Consider the following 18,462-nt stretch of genomic DNA (forward strand, 5'->3'; position numbering starts at 1 on the left):
AAACATGTGGTTTCACATTCAATGATATCATTATTATGGGACTGTTGTATGTTATACTGAATGTCATCATTCTGTACATTTCCTGTGAACTTCCATGGGATTTAACATACTTAAGCAGGAAACACACTACTAGCAGAAAGACAGAGAGTGGTATACAGAGGTTGAAAAAATGATGAAAGCAAAAATGTGTACTTACTACAATAGATTTGAGAATGTGATGCTTGAACACAGTTAATTCACAGAGAAGACACACACCTTTCCCCTGCAGTGTTTCCGGTGTGTTGGTGGTGCAGGCTGGATGCTGTGCAGCAGTATCAGGTCCTGCTCCCTCTCAGCACACTGACCTTCCAACATGTCAGTTTGGTCAATAGATAGACCGCTGCTATCACTGCACACTACACACTCACAGGTTTCACCTTCCTGCAGACATTGATCGTCTCTTTCCTGTCCTCTATGTTCCACTGTGCGCCCCCTGACGATCCAAAACGAAAGCCCCCCTCTTCATGCTTCTCTACAGCAGCATTTACATTGGCAAGCTCAAGCGCGCTGGACTTGTCGTACTTACGTTAACCTATTAGCACATATGCTTTTGATTTGATTTATTGTGACTACAAACAAATGTAGCAGCTAACATATGTTAATGTGTTCCTACGCAGCCTGCTGTGGCCAAGCTGTCCGTCTGAAGCAGAGGAATGCAAAGCAACATTTCTATAGTCTCCAAAACACCGGTCTCTCCTTACATTTTGACCAAGATGGTCAAATGTGTTTCTAAGTCATGTTGAAACAGTCTGATAAATGTCGTCAAATTGGAAAAAATGAAAAGGATTCTGGAGGTGTGACTAGATTTGTGTCACTTTCCAACAACTCCAGAGTGTAAAAGTTCCAAGTAAAGTCCAAGCTTTATTCAAAAAATCATTTACAAAATGTTTTATATAACCAAATATTCGGCTTGAATTGTTGTTGGTGTTTAGCCTTAAAAAACAATATGTTCACTGCACGCACATTTGTTTTGTAGGATTGTATTTGCGCTAATGTTAGTGCTAATGACAGTTAAGTACAGATAAATATTTTCAGAAGTTAAGCGTCCTTCCCATGAAACGCGATATTCACTTTGCTCACCGTGAGGTTGGCCGCAGAGCTTTGTGGTGGAAATAGCTAGATAGTTTTGGTTCTATGTTTGCGTCACATGCTAGCTTGCGCCGCTACATACAGCTGTCATCTGATTGGTTGTGTGTTGCAAGGTCAACGGTAAATTAAATCAAATTTAAATAATTTGAACTGGAAGCGCAACACTCGGATACAATTTTGAGCGATACGCAACACCGAGGGTGGTGCATCTGCCAGCGCAGAGCCGTTTTACCGCGTATCGGGTGAAGCAGCTTGACCCTTTTTTGTTCTGTCCCTGTACAGTACTGACGTTGACTCGTGCTCTGGCTGCTCACGGACACTGACAATAAGTTTGCCCGACATTTGACACCTCAATTAATTACATTTAATTTGCTTCGCCTTGACCAAATTCACTCGCTGCTCAACTCAGCAGCAGGTGGCAGGCTACATTAGCCGCTACTAGCATAATACACCCTAATAGACCTTTTTCCAGCAGATGTTTTGACAAAATTAATATAAAATTAAATAATATTAATGGCAATATCCATTTAGTGGTATGATGTCCTTTAAGTGGTCACTTGGAAGCGATCTTTTCCAGCGGCTATCATTTATGTTAATAATGCTATTAATAAACCCAGAACTAGTATTTGGTTGAGTCACACTACAAGAAACATAGGGTCCAGCATCAGGTCGCCTACTGAATGAAGCATTTCATTTAGCAGTTTAACAGCCTGATATCTTTCTCAGGAATATCAACATTAATAAAACACCCTGCTCTTTTCATCCCGTTTCTGTTATGTCATTGGGGTCTTTTCTATCTGAGAGGGTGAGTGTATGTATTGTGCACAGTGACGGGCACAACAAGAGGACACAGTGAAATACAATCTATTGGTCCAGCAGTTTGTGGATCGATGTGTAGCCCGCTTTCCCTCCGGCTGCATTATCATTCCATTTAAGAAATTGGTCCTTGATTTGAATAATATCCGTCATTGCAGTGACTCTGGAGGCATAACTGACCACATATGCAAATAGGACACAGTGAGACCTTAAAAAGGTTTTCTTAATGCTTAACATGCTCGCACCACATGGTGTTAGTCAGCTGAATGTGTGTCTGTCCACAGCTCTGTGCTCTGTGCACACAGGGACACACTGATGCTCCGGGGAGGAAGATAACACTCTGATTGGTATGGGAGAACATCTCCACATGCAAATCAAACGGCGACTCAGCAGATACAGAGACGTTTCAGGTCACAGTGTGTCACAAGACGGACACACTATGTCCCCTGATATGCATCTTGGCACATTTACATTTAAAGATATCACCAGAAAGTGACCGCTGCGCTGAGAGATAAAGGAAAGGAAACAGGTTTAACTCTATGAATGCTTGCTCTGTTATCGGCACAGCCTGATGGTGTTTTTCCCCTACTCTATAGAAATGTGGCTCATAATGTAATTGACATGCTGTCAGCACATTCGATCTTCAAAGGGGATAAACCTTTTAGATTTGCATGACCAGTCGTCTTCCATCAAGAGCCCCCTATTAGGGCAGCTGTTGAGCCCGGCTACTAATAAAACTCAAAGAGCAGCACTCCCTGAGATGGAGCACACACATGGAAACATTATGAAGAAATGTTCATTTCAAAAATGGAAAAGTTGGAAAATGTGAATTATTAGTTATTATTAGCTGCAGCAGTATTTGTTGTTTGTGGTGCGGTTACACTTGTTTTTGAGCCACATGACTAACTGCTGTCTAGCAGAGTGCTATGGTGATTTTGTTGTTTTTCTCTCTTTGTGTCCGTCACAACATATTTCATCAGCCCCCATCAGAGATAAAGAATCACCTGGGCTCAGTGTGACATTTCTGAAAGATAGAATGTGATGAAAACCTTTAAACTCAAGGACATGCAGTGTGTGTGTGTGTGTGTGTGTGTGTGTGTGTGTGTGTGTGTGTGTGTGTGTGTGTGTGTGTGTGTGTGTGTGTGTGTGTGTGTGTGTGTGTGCGATCGGTTCCTGAGGGCATAACTGACAAAGATAGAGCAGAACAATCATCTCAGAAATGACTACAAACTAAAAAGTGTGATGCGTAAGGGGCTGCACCGTAGGAAATAAAGAACTAGCTGTTATTACAATAACGACAATACGGCATGAATTACAATATTAGGATTGAACATTTTTGCAACATCATTCACATTTCGTTGTAAGATATACTGTATTTAAAATGATTTGTGATTCATTTTAAGAAGATAATTTTAATTAAGTCTGTAGAATACGATTAGAGGGCCATGACGTCTATACAATTAATTTAGGATAACACTTGTCAAGAAATATGGCACCTCCTGCAATTTTAGTATTCCAGTAGCCCTTATTGGGATTCTGAATACATTTCGACAAAGTCCTAAAAACATTACCACAGAGAATTATATAAAGGAAAATAATAGTAGAATCTATTTATGATAGAGTAGTGGAAATATTGAAGATCAAATTACAATGTGAGGGGTGGTTGCTAATTCTGGAGCCCTTCAACCCCACATTTGTGCAGATATACAAATAAAACATACTTATTGGCTTGGTTAGTTATTGTTAAGGTAAACATACTATTATTTGATGATAATTGACCATAAATCAGCTCTACTTCTACTTCGTTGGTGTGTTACCCTCAGTAGCCTCTAGATGTCACTGCTCCTCTGTGACTCAATTAAGCTGAGCTTCTCTGTAGACCCACTGAAGCTGAAAGGAGGGCTCACACACACACACACACACACACACACACACACACACACACACACACACACACACACACACACACACACACACACACACACACACACACACGCACACACTAATAGACAGGGGCTAAATCCCAGCTTGATGAGTTTGCTGTGAATCTGGAGGTCAGCTGATACTGGCTGTGTGAGCCACACTGTAGCTACACACACTGTCATTGAATTAGTCCTGTCACTGCTATGTGTGCATCTGTATTCATTGTTGAATACACTGCAATAATGCAACTTCCTATGGAAAAATCCGGGGTGAACCGTGCAATTGCTAACAAACATTTTATCAACTCCTTTTCCCAAGGTTTTAAAAGTAAATGTACTGTCTGCAGCACATGTAATGTTTTAAAATGTTAATTGATGCATCACAGTTGGAGCTGCATCTCACTGTTGCTTGAGGCGGAGCTAGTTTTAACCTCTTTTTATACTGTTAGCTTTAGTCCAGTCTCTCTTATCCGGAGGGGTCGGACCCCTCTGAAGTCATTCAATAAAGGAACATAACTATGAATGAGGGAGAATAGCAGAAAAACAAAGTTCTGGTAAGAAAAATCTGTGAAGCAACTATACCGTCGTCAGTTAAATGAAGTGAATCAAAAACACTTACCTCTGAATTTTTCAAGAGATTAAGTGTAAAACAGCATTGAATGGAAGAACAAGTGCCTCAAATGTTAATGCAACTACAGTTCTTATTTACTTTCCACAACTTAAGTGTTATTAGCCCTGATGCAAGGCAAGTTTATTTATATAGCACATTTCAACACAAGGCAATCCAAAGTGCTTTACAATAATGAAAAACATTAAGAGCATTAAGAAATAGTACAGCGGAAACACATTATAAAATTACATTTAAAAACATTCATTAAAAAGCAAAGAGAATAAAATAAACATAAAGAAATATGGATAAAGGTTACTGTGCAGTATGAGATAGGAAAAAAGAAAAGTCTTCAGCCTGGATTTAAAAGTATAAGAGTTGCAGCGGACCTGCAGGTTTCTTCGTTCCAGATATTTGGAGCATAATAACTGAACGCTGCATCTCCATGTTTAGTTCTGACTCTGGGGACAGAAAGCTGACCAGTCCCTGAAGACCTGAGAGTTCTGGATGGTTCATCATTTAACAGTAGGTCAGACATGTATTTTGGGCCTAAACCATTCAAAGCTTTATAAACCAGCAGCAGTATTTTGAAATCAATGATATGACAGGAGGCCAGTGTAAAGACCTCAGAACTGGAGTGATGTGATCCACTTTCTTAGAGTTGGAGTTAGTGCCAAAGTGTGAACAGAACAGATGCTGGATGTACTGTTTGAGGTGAAGTCTTGAATTTAACCTCTGGAGAGCATGAATGTGTTCATAAACATTGATGGCACAATGTAACTACCCAACACTTGTTGTGTTCCACCGGTATGACAGGAGGTCATCACAACTGATTCCTCCTCTGGGGACCCTCAATATCAAGTATAAGGTTATAGAAGTCCAGCCGATTAGTTTTCAAGAAATGTTGCCAATTTGTCATGGACCCAAGTGCCGATCAAAACCAACATGCAGACAAAAATGTATATCACTGAATATATGCAATCATGTTCATGCTGTTCTGTTCTAACAGCCCCTCCCCATTGTATCAAAATAGAGGTGGAGGAATAGTACATTCCTAACTGGGAAGATGATGTAAGGTTTTCATTTTTATTTTACTTATGGCATTCTTCTATGCAGATCTGTATCGATATTTAGAGAGTTTACAAGACAGCTGTGTGTCTGTCATTTAATTTGTATAATGCTTAAGTGATTTATTCAGTAGTTCAACTTTGAGACCATGGAGTATGGAAAGGTCAATGACAAGATTTCAGTAAAACCTGAGTAATTTTGACTCTATCGTTAGGTTAATGTCTGCAGTTTTACCGTCATTTACCTTTTATTTTAGAGTTAAGGGGCAGCTGTGAACTCATAGTTGCTGACAGTTGCTTCTGAATTCTGGATTCTGTAAAAAAAAAAAAAAAGTTATATAAATAATTGAATAAAATGTGTATTCTATAGTAACACTGAAAAAACATAATAAGAGAATTTGTCATCAAAGGGTGCAAACTGGAGTTTTATTAAGTGTAGACAGAGAATAGAGTTACATCACAACTGTCCACAGTGCCATTCATCCTCAATGTGTCAGAGCAGGACACACTGCTCACAGATTTTAGTCTATTTTCTCCCTCCTTGTTATCATATTTCATCCTTCATATTAGTAGACACAATATCATTACATATTGTGACACCAGCTAAATAACTCACATTATTCCTATCTCCAGCCTAAATATAATAACTATTTACACAAAATAACAAATAAAGAAAACTATAGGAAATAATAGGAACTCATCCAACTAAAGTAAATACAGGAACTCAAGTCAAGCTTAAGTAGCTCAATAAATATAGTTCTTTTTTTGAGGGTTCCACCAAAAGCAGTGATGACATGAGGGATTAAAGAATTACATTATTTGATAGTCACCCGAGGATTAGGGACCATTAGAATAATTACAGCCAAATTCATCCAGATTGACATTTCTAATCATGAGCATCAATAAAGCCACCGTTTTGATCATTTGACAGGTTCGGTGTGATTGATAGAAAAGACGCAGTTCCCTTCATACGAGAAGGAGATGTAGGGCACGTTTAGCAAGGAAGACATTTATGAGCATGTATATTTTGTGAAGCTATAAATTAGCAGGCCATGTGGACCAGAGGTGGGAGAAGTACTTAGATCTTGTATTTCAGTACAAGTAGAAGTACCAGAGTGTAGGAATACTCTGTTACAAGGAAAGGTCCTGCATTAAAAAGTGTTACCAAAGCTGGTAAAGGTGCAGCTTGAATGACTTTGTATACTGCAGGGTAGCTTGTGAATTTACTCCAGGTGGAACTAAAGTCTGATTTAAGAGTTGATTATACAGTATTTCACATCATTAATCCACATCTGTAAAGTAGCCTAACTAAAGGTAGGCTATTAAATAAATGAAGTGGAGTAAAAATACAACATTTACCTCTGAATTTTAGTGGGTTATAAGCAGGGGAAGTAACTAAGTACATTTTCCTCAAGCACTGTACCTAAGTACAACTTTGTACTTTTACTCCACTTCAATTCAGAGGTAAATCGTGTACCCCCCCGTTGACAGTTCACGACCGCGTCCATAGTGTCTCTCCCCCCCCCCTCCGCCCCATCCACCGAGTAAAAAAATCCCCACTAAACCACTGGGCAAAGTGTTACCGTTCTCAGTAAATATAAAATAATGTTTCCAAATGAAGGAAACGGGAAATGTGTGTCAGTGTGTCCCCATGATAGTTGTGCTGTGGTGTTGGCGGCCGTGAGCCGTCAGTAGAGCTGTCGGTGGGACGGACCTCCCTCTTTGTGCTGCCGCCTCCGTAGGCTGTCCTGTCCGCCCGGAGAAACCCCAGCCTGGCTGCGACGAGGGCGGAGCTGCCCTGGCTGTCACAAAGACATGTTTCATTTAAAAAACTAGCCACTACGCTACGTACTGTCTCTATTTACACGGCTTTCTTTGGGCTTAACATCGACGACAGAGCGCTCGTTCAGCCGACTCGAGCAGAAGCAGGATGCCGGTGAAAGGCGGAGGAAGACTGGCCTCTTACCCGAGCAAGAGCGAAAATGTCGGAGTAAGTGGCGCTGTGCTGTATGTTTGACATGTGTGAAGTTACACTTGGTAACATGTATCAAGTTCGCCATAACGTCCCCACGTTGTCAAATCATTTTACCGGCCTTGTTAAGTGTGTGCGTATGTGTCCTTTAATAACATGCCGAAGTGGCTGAGGCTCGGTCAGGCTGTGAGGTGCATGTCGGCCAGCCAATAGTCAGCGTGTCAAACACCTGTTGTGCTTCAGGAGAGCCAATAGAAAGCCTCGTTACATAAGATTTGCTCTGCTGGTGTTTCTGTTCGCCTGAAACCTGAGAAAACTGCTCGAACTTTCATCTTGTTTTATCCAGTGGTGAGAGTTGGTGGCTGTAATCCTGTCCAGATTGACATCTTGGATTTGATGGGGGTTCTCTGGAGATTAGAAGGTCACTGGATGTAATCAGTAGTCCAGAAGGGGAAGTGTGTGTGAGGAAAGTGAAGGTCATGCTGCCAGTGAGAAAGTCACCTAACCTGTCCAGCAGCCACCTGTGGAGTCAACATGTGTGTGAGATCACAGGCACAGGACACAGAATAAATACTTTCTCTGTAACATTCCCAGTGCCATGCTTACAAACAGTTTATATGTCTACTATGAACATGTGTTGTTGTTTGATTAAAAGTTGTGTGTGTGTGTGTGTGTGTGTGTGTGTGTGTGTGTGTGTGTGTGTGTGTGTGTGTGTGTGTGTGTGTGTGTGTGTGTGTGTGTGTGTGTGTGTGTGTGTGTGTGTGTGTGTGTGTGTGTGTGTGTGTGTGTGTGTGTGTGTGTGTGTGTGTGTCATCACAGACCATCTCTGTCAGAGAGTAACAGATCAAAGTTGAGGATTTTGGCATTTAAGCAGTAAAAGCTGTTGAAATGCTGATTGAAGTGTAAGCCCCTGGAGATGGTTGAAGTGTGTGCAATATAAGCAGTGAAGTGTCAGTTGTATCGCTGACAGAAGCAGTGCAGGAGATGAGCTCTCAGGAACAGATTTTCTTCTCCCTGTTCAGACGACTGACTGGTGAGTGAGTCTTGATCAATGAGACGCTTCTCAGTAAAAATACTAAACTGTACTTAACACAAATCCACTATACTTCCTTATTCATAATTCCTGTTCCTGTGTCCTGTCTAATCTAGTCGGTGCACATTGTTCCGAATGTGGCACAGCACATTCGTGTATTATGGAAAATGAAATCACCCTACAGCCTCTCCCCTCTGTGTATCATCACTTTTCACAGAATGAATCATCACCATCCAAGAAATCTATGATGTATCCTGAGTGTCGTCAGGTTTCTATCAATGCTCCCATGATTCAGTGGGGTTTGTTCATCAGATCCATTCTGTCTTTTACAACAGCAGAGAACCCAGTTGAGCTACAGTGACGTATTCACACCAGCACAGCTGCTGACGGTGAACAGGGAGAGCATTCACACACTGCCTGGCACTCATCACATAGACACTGGCTGGCACAGTCACACACTCATGCACTATTTCTATGGAAACAGAATAATGTGTGTCTCTTGGAGATGTTGAAGCTTAATGTTAACACTAACTGGCACAACTCTGGCCAACAGTGTCACCTTTATTTGTAATGTCTATAGAGTGCTGCTGTGATGACATATTTGTGTTAGCCATCCCGACTGTTGGCAACGAGAAGGCTCCCTAGACATGGAGGAGTCAATACGATTCTTCAATATTTTATGGAATATTGCAGAAAGTAACAAATGTGATGATACTTACTTACTTTTTAAGCAGGATAATCAGAATCAGAATTCCTTTATTCGTCCCACAGAGGATACATTTACATTGTTAAAGCAAAATATAGATAGAGATGAAAAAAATAATGTACACACTATTGAATAAAAGGCATGCACATAGTATATCAAATGAAATATAACATTTACAGAAGTACACATTCAGGGAAAATAAGTAAGTAAGCAGTATTTATAGAATAAGTGTAACATTGTAGAATGAGGTTTGGTAGCGGGTTGACTGCAGTAGTAAATAAAATAAAATAATATATTTACATACACTGTAGTAAAATACAGATTTTTGTTGGAATAGCCTTACTAAGAAGTAGCAGCCAGTATTCATAATCATTTTAGCTATGAACATCATGTTGCACATAAGTGTTGTTGCACCGCAATGGTGTCATAATCTCCACTTCTTAACGCCACTTGTAAAAGTTGAAGCATAAACACAAACGGCAGATGTAAATAGCTAATCTAATACCATAAAGTAACTACATCAGGGTTGTATGACTTTACTTCCTCAACGCTAAGCTAAAGGCATATTGACGTTTTGTAGCCTCATTACATCGCTTGTTAGCAACCCCTTTTTTAAGACACATTAAAACGTTATACATTCAGGAGTGGTCTGTCGTATAACAAGACGTAATCATCTCGTAAGCTTATATTAACCACACACTTTATTTTAGGCATCTAACCGAAAACACGACTTCCAGACGACACAACCCAGGTGTTAAAATGCTAACAAATGTCCACTTTATTTATCTGTTGGCGTTGGATTTAAAGGGCTATATCAGCTTACTTGTGTTTTGGAGTTCTACTCAGCCTGTGAAGAAAGTCAATGTCTTCTTATAGCTTTTCTTTAACATCTCTTGACATCTTACACAAAAGCGTGCCAACTTGTTTTGGCTGATCACCCCTTGAAATGAAGCAGTAGGGGTTTTATTAGATTGTTTATGTTCAGTAACTGGTCTAAGGACATACAACTATGTAATATTTCATTAGAAATCTGGACATCAGAAGTCACAGTGCAGTGCTCAGTTGCATAAACCAATGTTTCAAACTGTATTCAAAATACTAGAATTCTATCCATAGACTGAAGATGTACTGAATCACAATGTATATTGATTAAGACATTATGGACATTGTAGGTTTGTATAGGTGGACCCACAGCAGGTATTAAGAGTCAAGATATCTTTGATTTCAGTTTTAACCATTCTTCCAAGTCAATTCATTGTTTCAGTCTGAAATTGGTGGAAATGCCTATCAACATTTCCCAGACCCTCTTCAAATACGTGTTTTATCTGATGAGCTTCCAATTTATTTTATATAAATAAACCATTATTTGACTAATCATTTCTTCTTGGAGCAGTGGTTCCGCCCCCTCCTCTCTGCATTACGCTGATTCGCTCCCCCCATGGTGCCTCATGTCTGACTGTTAGGACTTAACTAATAATGTTTTGGTGAGTGAGGGAATGCCAAAGTGTGGCTTTAGAGCTTCCATGAAGTATGTTAGATGTGCTCGGGTCTATGAACCCCCTCACCTTCTCCCTCTGCAGCCCCCACCCCCAACCGGTTGTGCAATACACAAACACTCTATAATTAGACTGCTCACATTGGGGATAATATAAAAGTTTGAGGCGGTTTTTGGCTGAAGACCAGCTCCTCATAAAATTGCTGTGGGGTTGTTGGCATACATTTGTACTGAGCAGACACGTGTCTTTTGATCTAAAGTTTGTAAGGAATACTGTTAGCTGATCCAGTTTACCTTGGCCATGTGCTCACCTTAGGGGTGTGAGATAACACATGTCTCCATGCTTTAATGTTCAAAAAGCTCTTTATTTTTCTCATACTGCCTGTGCTGCAGCACCTCTTTTCACCCTCTGTCTGAAACCATGATTGTTTAGCTGGCCAGCTCTGTTGTGATTGGTCAACCACTAAGCGATGTCCTGCCTGCATTTCACCTAATGTTGGAGCGTCAGCCAATAGAAGCGTGAATGTGTGTAGTGATGTCTATGGAACTCCCTCTGGGGGGAACTTTGGGAGTGCCATTGCAGACCATTTACATGCACTAAAACCTATAGAACACACTACAGGAAAAGGAGAACCCTAAAAAGCACAATTGTGCCACTTTAGCTTTTTCAATACCATATTAATTCTCATAAAACTGTTGTTGAACTTATTAATAGTTTACAGCTATGGATTTGTGGCAGGCTCAGATTGATGTAGGATGCTGGAAGTTACAGCGACTACTATGATCAGGGCCAGTCCTAGACATTTTGGTGCCCTAGGCGAGATTATGATTTGGTGCCCCCCCCCCCCCTCCAAGGAATACATAATGGAATATATAAAGAATAAATGAAAAATCTCTACAAAAGATCAATACACTACAAAAACTGAAACGTATTGACATGTTGGTTATATACATAAAGAAGGTTTCAAATGTATTCATTATTGTATGAACATGTTTTAATTGGGGGGTGGACTTCACATCCTCTAGGGGGTCCGGGGGTATGCTCCCCCGGAAAGATTTGTTTTAACATTTTAAAGTAAAATGCTTCAATCTGGTGCACTTTGAGCGCCCAATTACTAGAGACTGATCTAGGGGGTACAACTCTAAACACCCATATGAAAAAGATCGGTTTACATTTTAATAATCAAATAAGTATGTGAACATAACCAATAACCTACCATAGCCAATAACAAATACATGTAACGTATTTTATTTTTGTTGTTCATTTATATCTTATTTTACCAGTTAACATTTATTTATTCATGCGTATTTTTTTAAATCTCCAGTTTTAAACGATATTTTTGGTTTACTGTCCTATAGTATACATTGGAATGATTTCAAACCTGTTGTTATTGATCCTAATAATTATAAAGGTGTGCCTTGGAAATATTTGTTTACATAAATTGTGATCAAACCGTTTGAGACCCACTGAGATAACTTAGACTAAAGTGAACTATCTAAACCCTCAGAGTCCTTTACCTCACTGAGCTGTAGTTATCAGCCTCAATCCAACAACAATCCGCGGTACCGATGCGCGCCCTCTCTCTCTCTCTCTCTCTCTCTTACTCGGAGGCTCGCTCGCACTTTGGCTGTGAGCTGCGGGCGCCTGATAAGTCAACATCCCCCACTTTCATCACTTACAGTGCCCATCGTACAGGGCAAATGCAAAATGTTGCCGGCCCGGGGTGCAAAGGGTGTTTACTTTATTCAATTATTAATGTAAATGTATTACATCAAGGGCAGAAAATTAGGCAGAATAAAAAAATAAAAATAATAATTTTACATTTTTTAAAAGTTATTATTATTTTTCTCCCAGCGCAGCGCCCCTCCAGATCTGGTGCCCTAGGCGACCGCCTATGTCGCCTATGCCAAGGGCCGGCCCTGACTATGATGAATGCAAATCACTGTTCTGATTGCATAAAACACTTCCATTTCTATATTTAGACTTTATGCATATTGTTGTTTATTGCTTATACTTTGTCTTCTCAGCCCCTCACCTTGCATCTTCTTCCTTTGAGTTGCATCTTCAACACTTTTTTAACACACACCCATCCCTTGTAATGGTCAACTTTACTGATTCACACACCTCATTGTTGATTTTGTTGTAACTTTCTTTAGCTATAGTAAGCTTTTCATTGTGCTGGAGACTGGTCACATTGTAGGTCGCCACTGTTTGGGATCAGGTTTCAATAAATAAAAAATGCACTGGTTGCATTTCATGCCTTTTTTTCCTTCAATTGTGGAAACTGTTCGAGCACATAGGTATACAAACTGCATTTACATCAACTGATTGACTCTAAAGAAATTGTGCTTATAAATCCTTGTTCTCGCGCACATTTTTTCAAGCATGGTTAGTTTTGCAAGTAAAATCAAGACTTTCAACATTAAAATATTGTATTGGAGAAAAAGGAGTGAGCAAACAGGATGAGACAAGATGTGTGCTGTTAATGTTATTGTGGTTTAGCGGAGCCTCACCTTGCTCTATGTTCACTCCCATTCCACCTACCATGCCTTGCAGTCTCTATGTTGTGAGATCATTGTAGGTGATTCTTTCCTGTTGCACAACAATCTAATATTATCATGTAGTATGTGATGCAACATTATTTCACATTAGAGATATCCGATCAAACATGATTGGGTTGTCTTTTGTTTTTAGCACAATCTGTCTACAGTAGTACGCTAGTTAATTTTAGATTGTTAGAAGTCATGTGCTCCGGCTTGTTTTTCTCATTGTTATTGTTGTCCAACTCGGAAAGTACTGACGTACTTATGCAGATTTTATCTCATTATATCCCATAACAGGTTTTTAATCATTGGGTTGGCCATGATGGATGGTGCAAACAGTTTGTGAGGTATCAGACCCCTTACATTATCAGATCATCTGAACCCAACATCCGTACCGACAAAGGAGTTTTTCTCAGATTGTTGGGAAATGTGAATTGGGCCTTAATCAGCCCCAAACTCATGTTATCTGATCCTGGCTTTATAGGAAATCACCCATTCCCAGACTAAACCTTTGCCCGAGGACAAAAAAGTAAGAACTGACGCATACGCTACTGAGAGGACAGAGATATAGCAGGGCTGGGGCATAATGGGGCTGGTTTTACTGTGGACTGAAAAAGAGTTATGAAAGTCGAATCTCTGATCCTACCTACCTGCTATAAACAGAATGGCAGAATGTTTGAGATAACAGGTCACAGAAAGAATATGATCATCATTTACATTCAGATTTATACCGTCCTGGTTGGTAGACTGGGTCATTTTTCATGTAAAGTTATTTTCCCTACTTCCTTCATCAATACACGTGTTGGACGGCTGGTTTTACCTGCGAATTCCAACATCGTAAGTTGATGAAAGTCCGTCAATACGATTGAAGTGTTTTATATCCCACTGAGCCATCGTTGTTTTCTATAATTTGTGTCCTTAATTTCAGTTTTCTTTGTTTCACAGCCAACGAGCTGGACATCCGATACGGTACAATCCGGTGGCGGACTGGCCATCGGGACGTTCGGGACGAATCCCGATGGGCCGGTACTGAAGTGGGCCGGTTGGCCGATGTGGGCCAGTCGGATAATTCACTAGCCCCCCCCCCCCTGTTGACAATTCACTAGCGGTATTTACTTGCGGGTACCGAGGTGGTCCGGTCGAGAGTCCCGGGCTGATTTTTAGTCCCAGTCGGCCCCTGGTACAATCAAATACAATACGATGATACGTTATTGTCAGTTCAAGTCTGACATTTTTCTTGTATCACAAGGACAAATATTAAGAAGAACATTCAATCCCTATATGTCAATACCCTTTAACGTACATTGGATTTGGAATTCAAGTACGTAGACCTTTAGTTTTTTATTTGTATACATGTGACTTAATGTGGAAGCAGGAGGCTTAGGAGGTTTTAAAGACCATCATAACTATAACACCAGAGTGAGAAACCATGTCTTAAATAACCCTTTTCTCAGATTATCCAAGCGAGCAGATTGAGTACTATGCCTTTTATATTACACTCCCTCAAGATATTCCAGATCTTCCCTGACCGACGGGAACTTTGCCACATGGGCTGGGACAGCTGCTGGGAGGGGCTGACTGATAAGATCCCTGTCTCCTCAGTGTCTTTATATCTCCTTCTCACGGCCCTGTGGCTGGGGAATAGGTTCAGAGGCCAAGGGTGTGGTACAGTACACTGCTGAAATCCAAGCTAGCATCAGGGAGGACCACATTTAGTGCAGGGCTGCTCTCTGGCCTGTGCATGTAAACAGGGCCCAACTTAGCATGCAAAGCCTAGTGTCATGACATCTGGAATGTAAATGTAGCACACATGAAGTTAAGTGAAATGAGTAGAACAGACACAGACTAGAAGGAGACATTAGTTGACTTTGTACCACCATGATGAATGGTAACAGTAAGTTTATTGAAACAGTTAGAAGCTGTTAAAAGGTTTATTATTTCAGTGTTGTTGCAGCTAGGCTGGCAGTGCCCCCCTCTTTCCATGCTGTGTCTCAAATTGCTTCTGTATTTATATTTGCTGTTTGGAGTTCATCCTAATGCAATTCATCGCATAACAAATGTTGCTGGCTAGCTAGCTATCAGCTGCAGGTGTCAACATTCATGCACTGCATTCATAGTGTAATGTTCATAGAGCACAACACAGCAGTGTACTAAAGTATGCAAATTAGCACGTGTCTTTGTGCTAAGCTAGGCTAAAGCATCCTCGACCTTTGTCTGAAACGGACGCAAACCTGAGCCTTGTCTTAAAATTACTCGACTAGAAAAGTAAGTGTGATGTAGAGAGCAGCTTGATGCAGAACTGCAGGACTCCTTCAGTGCAGAATGTGGGCAGATCAACTTTCGACCGGATGCTGGTTCAACCTCCGTAACACGCTGTCCACTGTAACTGTCAGCAGCCAATCAGGAGAGACGCTCCTTGGAACACTAGGTTTGTCTAATGAACTGTGACCAGGAAACAGTTTTCATTTGTTTAACTGTATTGGAATTCCATACATCTGACATGGTAGCAGTGCTTGAATGTTGGGAGCCTCTGAGAGTTGCTGCCTACTTGATGAGTGTTCGCTGTCGGCATGCCTGTCCTCAGCTGATGAGCCGGCAGTGTCTCTGCAGGCTGGGAGTGATGTGCTGGACTCGTACAACTTAAAATCACGCTACTAAGCATAGCCTACCTCAGCTCTTCTGCTTCACTGCCAGTCACGAATACCAAAACACACACACACACACACACACACACACACACACACACACACACACAACACACACACACACACACCACACCACACACACACACACACACACACACACACACATACACACACACAGACATACACACACCCACACACACACACACACACACACACACACACACACACAGTCTTAGGGATTGTAGTGTTGGCCTATTAATGCTGAATATAACAACAACGCTTCCTCTGGTTAACATTCCAAGCCCCACCCTCAGATCAGTTCACATACTTCAAATGTACCTCTCTGTTGGACTCTGCACTGGTAAAGTGCTAAAAGCTGCTATGGGTGCTACATTTCAAGTAGACAGTCTGACAATAGCTTAAATTCTAAAGAGTGAAAGTCTGCATTATCTGGGATATGCAATATATACATACATACATATTTTGACTGATTTCATTTCAAACCTTTATTTAACCAGATGGTCCCATTGAGATCATAGATCTCTTTTTCAAGGGAGACCTGCAACAAATAAACAAAGTTTACAATCTTACAGAGTTACTTTGTTTACGCAGCGTCAGACTTGAGGTCACTGGAGTAGGGACTTGGCCCAGTGAAAGGCTGGGGGTTGGACTAAAGACCCTGACACACCAGAAAGATAAAAGACTGTTGTGTGGCCTCACATTGCCAGAAATGGCCAGAGTCAGAAATATGCATTTGAACACACGGCAAAGACTGCAGGCTCTTATCACATACTCTCTGTTTGTGTGGAAGGGAAGTAACTCTCGATGACAGCAGGGGACGTATTTGTCATTCAAAAAGGGAAACTGGAAGACCTACAGTATGATTGCAAAAACAAAAGCAGAGCCCATTTTCACATCTCTTGCCCATCACTTGTTTATCTGGCCGGCTCTATTGTGATTGGTCAACTGCTTAGAGTTGTGTCGGTTATGTACCGCCCTGTAGCATATCAAGTGCAATGTGTTGGAGCGCTAGCAAATAGAAGCACGAGGGTTACATAGTGATGTCATTACAGTACCGAAGTAAACACTGAAGTCCAATGGAAGCGTTTCAGATAGGGATATGCGAATACTTTCTACCTTGACTTTGGTAACCTTTTGAATGCAGGACTTACTTGTAACAGAGTCTTCTTCACACTGTGGTTGTTCTACGTTTACTGAAGTACAAGATCTGAGTAATTCTCCCACCTTTGGTCATGTTGACCAGTATACACCTTTACAGCACCCCTAACCAGAACACCTCGCCCCAATTGTAGGCAGGGCAGCAGTTTTATATATCTATAATCTATGTGTTTATGATGACATTGTTAACAAGAAATAGTTGACAAAAGGATGCAGTTCATCATAACTAACTTCTTCATTTAGCTCTCAAAGTGCCCCAGATTAAGGATAGGGGGTTCAAGGTCCACCCACAACATTCTCTAACCACCCCTTGGGAAATGCTCTTCACATCTTCTCTTGGTTACACATATGAAAGTCCAGTTAACACTTTCACAGTGGAGATCTGAGATAATGTTCTCTGGGGAACTGTGTGTACTCTGTAAGTAAAATCTCTCCCACTGAAATGCTCCAAGGCTTCTTTAAAGTTAATATCCCCTGAGGCAAATACTGAACTAACCAGAACAAACAGTGAGAGAGAGTGCTCTGAGAAAACTGAAGCGTTGACTTTAGTTAAATGTATTATATCAACAGATAACTTTCAGTTTTGTCAGTGTGCAGTTTGGTTGCTCTATACTGGCTTTGTGTCCACTTTTGAAATTGTGCGACACTGAATTTGCCTCTGTTTGAGAGTACTGGTCAGCGTGTGTGTGGGTGTGTTTGTGTGTGTGTGTGTGTGTGTGTTCGTTCCAGCACAGATGTTGTTTCCTGTCAGTGAACATGACTATGAAGACGTTATCTGTGGAATTACAGGAAGAGGGAGTGATGGTTTACTTCCTGCAGCAGCAGCCTCTCTCCCATGTTTCCACCTCACCACACCCTGAGCTCTGAGGCCAAGACCAGAGCGCAGTGTTTGGAACAAAATACACACACTTTATCTCGTTGCTGCCTCAGGCCCTCATTGATCAAACGTTCACTGTTAGATATGATCTCTGTGATGGCGCGTGTCTTCATTATCAGCAGCGGAATGTCAGCGCTTGTGAACTTATCAGGATTAAGTTAAAGGCTTTTTCTTCACAGACGTATTATGTGGTGGTAGAAGTACTCAGATCTTGTACTTAACACTGAGGTTCCTCCGGGTCATTTCACGCCATTAGGGATCTTCCTAAGCTAAACTGACAATTCAAACGCAACCTAGCTCTGTCAAAAAAGTTCAAAGTGTGCCTTAAAATCTAAACAAATCAAAGGTTCATATGATAACTTGTTAGCAGGTTTGTTAACCCTGAGGACAGGAGAAACAGCAGCTTAAACAATATCTCCAAAGCTCCTGTATAACAATCATTTCTTTATCATATTTGCTTCATTATATTAA

General features: G+C 40.9%; 1 protein-coding gene across 4 annotated transcripts in view; it reads left to right on the plus strand.

Annotated features, from left to right (window-relative positions):
• Window positions 1-7,250: 7,250 nt before the first annotated feature.
• The window catches only part of LOC117472801 (tight junction protein ZO-2-like), an 81,068-nt gene continuing 69,856 nt past the window's right edge, over window positions 7,251-18,462 (plus strand). For all 4 annotated transcript variants that reach the window (XM_034118207.1, XM_034118208.1, XM_034118211.1 and 1 more), the window contains exon 1: window positions 7,251-7,530. In XM_034118207.1, coding sequence (XP_033974098.1) covers window positions 7,471-7,530 — 60 coding nt within the window. In that variant the 5' untranslated portion in view covers window positions 7,251-7,470. The remainder of the gene's footprint in view (window positions 7,531-18,462) is intronic.

The sequence above is a fragment of the Trematomus bernacchii genome, unplaced genomic scaffold (genome assembly GCF_902827165.1).
Source record: "Trematomus bernacchii unplaced genomic scaffold, fTreBer1.1, whole genome shotgun sequence".
Taxonomy (NCBI): Eukaryota; Metazoa; Chordata; class Actinopteri; order Perciformes; family Nototheniidae; genus Trematomus; species Trematomus bernacchii.